Below are 4,030 nucleotides of genomic sequence, written 5' to 3'. Positions count from 1 at the left end.
ATTTTATTGTCGAGAGGCAAGTCGCGATATTCTACAAAAACTATTTAAAAATTTTTAAAAAAAAATGATAAACAAAGACCTGTGAAGAAGACTTCGTTTTGAAGAAGACTTTGTTTTACAGCTAGAAGGCATCGATCAATGAAAAAGGAAAAAAAGTGAAAAAGTAAAGAAAAGATAAAGCAGAGAAAAAAAAAAAAAAAAAACTTGTCCCTACCCCACCCACCACCCACTACCCACTACATTATTAGCCTTTATCTTCATTTAAGGGAGAAGAACAAAGCGAGAGAGGGCAACAGAAAGAAAGAAAGAGATGGGAGCAGAAAGCGTAATGAAGTTTGTGGTGGAGAAGCTGAAGGAGTTGCTGGTGTTACTAGAGAACTTTGGTGGGTATTTGGTCGATGAGGTGGACAAGGTGTTTCCACCAGACTCCAGGGGAGAAAAGCTGCGTCATTGGATACAAGTAGGGGCACCTTTTCTCATACTGGGTTTAGTCCTTGTCGTCTTCTACTATTGTTGCTGTGGCTGCTGCCGTGGGAGGAGGGGGGTTAAGATGATGAAAGCTCCTGGTAGAGATTATAGGATGGCTAGGCCTCCTTTCGAGAGTAACCCCAGAGGCTATTTCCGCGGCCTTCGCGCTGACCGAATACATGTTCGCTAGGCCTTCTCTCTTTCTATATATGTCTGGAATCTGGATGGGATAGGCCCACAGGGGTTTTCATTGGAATGGTAGAATTAATGGTTTCAGCTTTCAGTCCTTCCATCCATATATTTTTATGCGTCTTTGTAATACATATATGTTTTCTTTAATTTATGTGTTTCCTCTGATTTTTATTTCTTTCTTTGAATCTTATTGAGAAGCAGTTAACAATATACTAGTCCCATTAAATTATTACCTTTGGGAGAATATAAAGAAGAACATGGATTTGTCCCTAAACGAAGGAGGCAAGAACATAAATAGGGTGGTTGGGATTTGGGAGAAAAGGCACACTCCAAATTTCTTGTGCAGTAATTATGGAAGTTTGGGTAGAAACATCATGTGATGCTGCTAAAGAATAAAGATTGTTCTGCCAGATGATAATGCTTGTTTATGCTTATTTTATATTTTCAATTTTCTAATGAAGATTGTTTACATCTTCCATGATAATCCATCAATATATTTTTCATGTATTAAAGAGTGAAAAGCATGACAAATGGCATTCAACAATATTGGAGGAGGAGCAGTGTCAGGCCATGAGGTCAGACTCATGAGCATGTGGTGGAAGATGGGAAACCTTGCCTGTCCCCAGATTGAGAAGGGAACTCAAGGGCCACTTCTTCCCCACAAATACTGCATGGGCTACGGGGGAATCCCTACGCAAATTACCTGGGAAATGGGGAATATCAGAAAATTTTACTTCCTTGTTGTCGGAGAAGGCAAACTTTTCAAGTAAATCGCAGGCATCACCATTGTTTCATTTATTTTTAAGTCAGTAGTAAAAACTTACAACTATCTCATTAGTAAATCTCCTTGGCACGAAAATCCAGTGAGAAGAACGTTGCTCAATGAACCAAAAAAAAACACTTCATTCGCATACCCTCTAAAAATCAACCAAAATTGGTACATTTCACTCAAATACTCACTTCTTTTCGATTTTGAGAACCAGAAATGTTCTTTAAGAATTGATCCCAAGATATTTCTTTTTCAAAATATTTAATTTAAAAATGTTGAAAACGGCCATCTCTTTGATTGCGTCCATTCTCTGATCCGCGAGAAATAGGAGGAAAAGGCTATATTAATGTCTTTTTCACAAAAAAAATAATTAAAAACATATAAAATTTATTCCAAAAAAAAAGTTTTCAAAATAAATTCTAAAAAACTTATTTTCTATTAAAAGTTTGTTAAATATATTTTTTGAATTTAAAAACTATTTTCTATTCTAAAATAAATTATCTAAGAAACATAAAACTATTTACAAATCTTAAAAACTATGAATTAAATACTTCCTAATATATCAAAAACTATGAAAGGACTATTAAGAGGGAGGAAAGAAAAATAATGCTCCATTTGATTATGTTTTCTTACACTTACTTTTAAAAATTGTTTTTAAGTTAAAAATCAAAAAATAATTTTTTATTATTTTATACGGATAAGGATCTTTGACAGATTGTTTTTAAAAATAAAAAATAAAAACTTATTAAGGTCAATTATTTTTAAAATAAATTTTTTATTTTGATTTTGTAAAAAATATGGTAAATTTAATTTATATAATATAAAATAAATTTAATTCAAGTTTTTATTAAAAATGAAAATAGTTTGTAATTATAAATAATTAAAAAATAAATATTTTTTAATAAAACATGAATAGTAATGTTTTAATAAAATCATAAATTATATTTTTCTAAAAAAATACATTGTTTTAATTTATATTAGAAAAATATAGATATTAACATCTTCATAAAAACATAATTGATATTTTTTTTAAATGAATAATAATAATTTAAAAATAACAATTGTTAATAATATTATATTTAAAAATAAATAACAAATGAAGTTTAACTTTTTTAACATGTAAATGAATCAAGTTTTGTATACATGCACACATTTAATACTTAATTACAAATACGACATTTTAAAATGCTTTGATTTAATTTGACCATTTTTTTTGAATTTCAAATTATTCTTAAAAATTAAAAGAATTCATTAAAGAAATTAAATTATTAATTACATTTCATTTAATTCAAAATCTATTTACTTAGTGAGACAATTTTAAAAAATATTTTTGTGTGTATATGAGGACTAGTAACATCATCACTCATAATATATTTGATTATTTTTTGTAGTTCTTAAGTCTATTCTTTGAGTTTCAAATTATTTTTAAAAAAATTAAGCTCATTAATAAATTTAATACAAAGCATCATTCTTTCTCTACTAAGAAAATTTATAAAAATAAAATTATATACAAAAAAGAAATAATAGTCAATATGAACGAATATTTTTTCATAAATTTTTTGTAATGATAGATTCACTATTTGATTTTCAAATTATTTTTAAAAATGAATAGATTTATTAATGAGTTCATCTCATTAAGTCTTGTTTAATGAGAAAAATTGAAAAAAATATGATTTTGTGAAGAAGAGAAATAATAGCCATTTTAAATCAATTTTTGTTTATAAATTTTTATCCATAAAAACTACTAGACTCACTATTGTATCTAATGTATTAAATTTGGTATGATTTGGAATTCATTAGTCAAGTGAAAAAAATTTATAAAAATATGATATATGTAAAAAACAAAAAAATCTATGTAATTTAAAATAAATTTTGATATATAACTTTCTCATGTTACTAAGTTTTATATCTTTCTAATACAAATTAAATCATTTTTTGAGTTTCAAATTATTTTTTAAAATTAATAAATTTTATATATCAAATATAATTTAATTTAAAATTTATTTACTTAATAGATAATTTTAGAGAAGTAACAAAAATCCAGAATGTATTAATATAAGAATAATATCATATATATATATATATATTTTCAAAAACAAAAAATCCTTGTTTGCCTTTTTGTTTTTTAGTTTAAAAAACCGGTGAAAAACAACTTTTGATTGTTCAACTAGAAATAGAAAACAAGAGCCAATCAGACTCGAAAGCAAAAAAATACCGATTACCCAAAACCCGGAAAAAGAAAGGTGAGAGTATAGGTAAAAAGGAATCCATGACATAAATGTACTTTGGAATCTACTCAATTATCATACAGCCCAAGCATGTCACACTGCCATATTACAAATTTAATAAATGGGGGTGTTGGTACCAACGAAATTGGTCTACTTAATTGAATATCACATATTTGGACAAAAATAACTTACCCGATCCAAGCCAACTGCTAGTAGCACATGTTTGGACACAGCAAAAATACATTGACTTTCATGTGTTTTTTATACTGCTCCCATGCATCAAATGTACTATCTATTAATAGGCTAAAGCACAAGGCAGCAGACCAAAATGAAGGTCATCAACACAGTTCTCCAACCATGAACACTCACGATA

The 4,030-nt window shown here is 27.9% G+C and overlaps 1 protein-coding gene across 1 annotated transcript; it reads left to right on the top strand.

The window, feature by feature from the left end:
* The first annotated feature begins 240 nt into the window (after positions 1–240).
* On the top strand, positions 241–835 carry LOC104879282 (uncharacterized). The gene has a single exon (XM_010651749.3). The coding sequence runs from the start codon at positions 311–313 to the stop codon at positions 656–658; it is 348 nt and encodes a 115-aa protein (XP_010650051.1). The 5' UTR covers positions 241–310; the 3' UTR covers positions 659–835.
* The last annotated feature ends 3,195 nt before the right edge of the window (positions 836–4,030 follow it).

This window comes from Vitis vinifera, chromosome 1 (assembly GCF_030704535.1).
Source record: "Vitis vinifera cultivar Pinot Noir 40024 chromosome 1, ASM3070453v1".
NCBI classification, from domain to species: domain Eukaryota; kingdom Viridiplantae; phylum Streptophyta; class Magnoliopsida; order Vitales; family Vitaceae; genus Vitis; species Vitis vinifera.
This window is presented reverse-complemented; position numbering and strand designations above follow the sequence as displayed.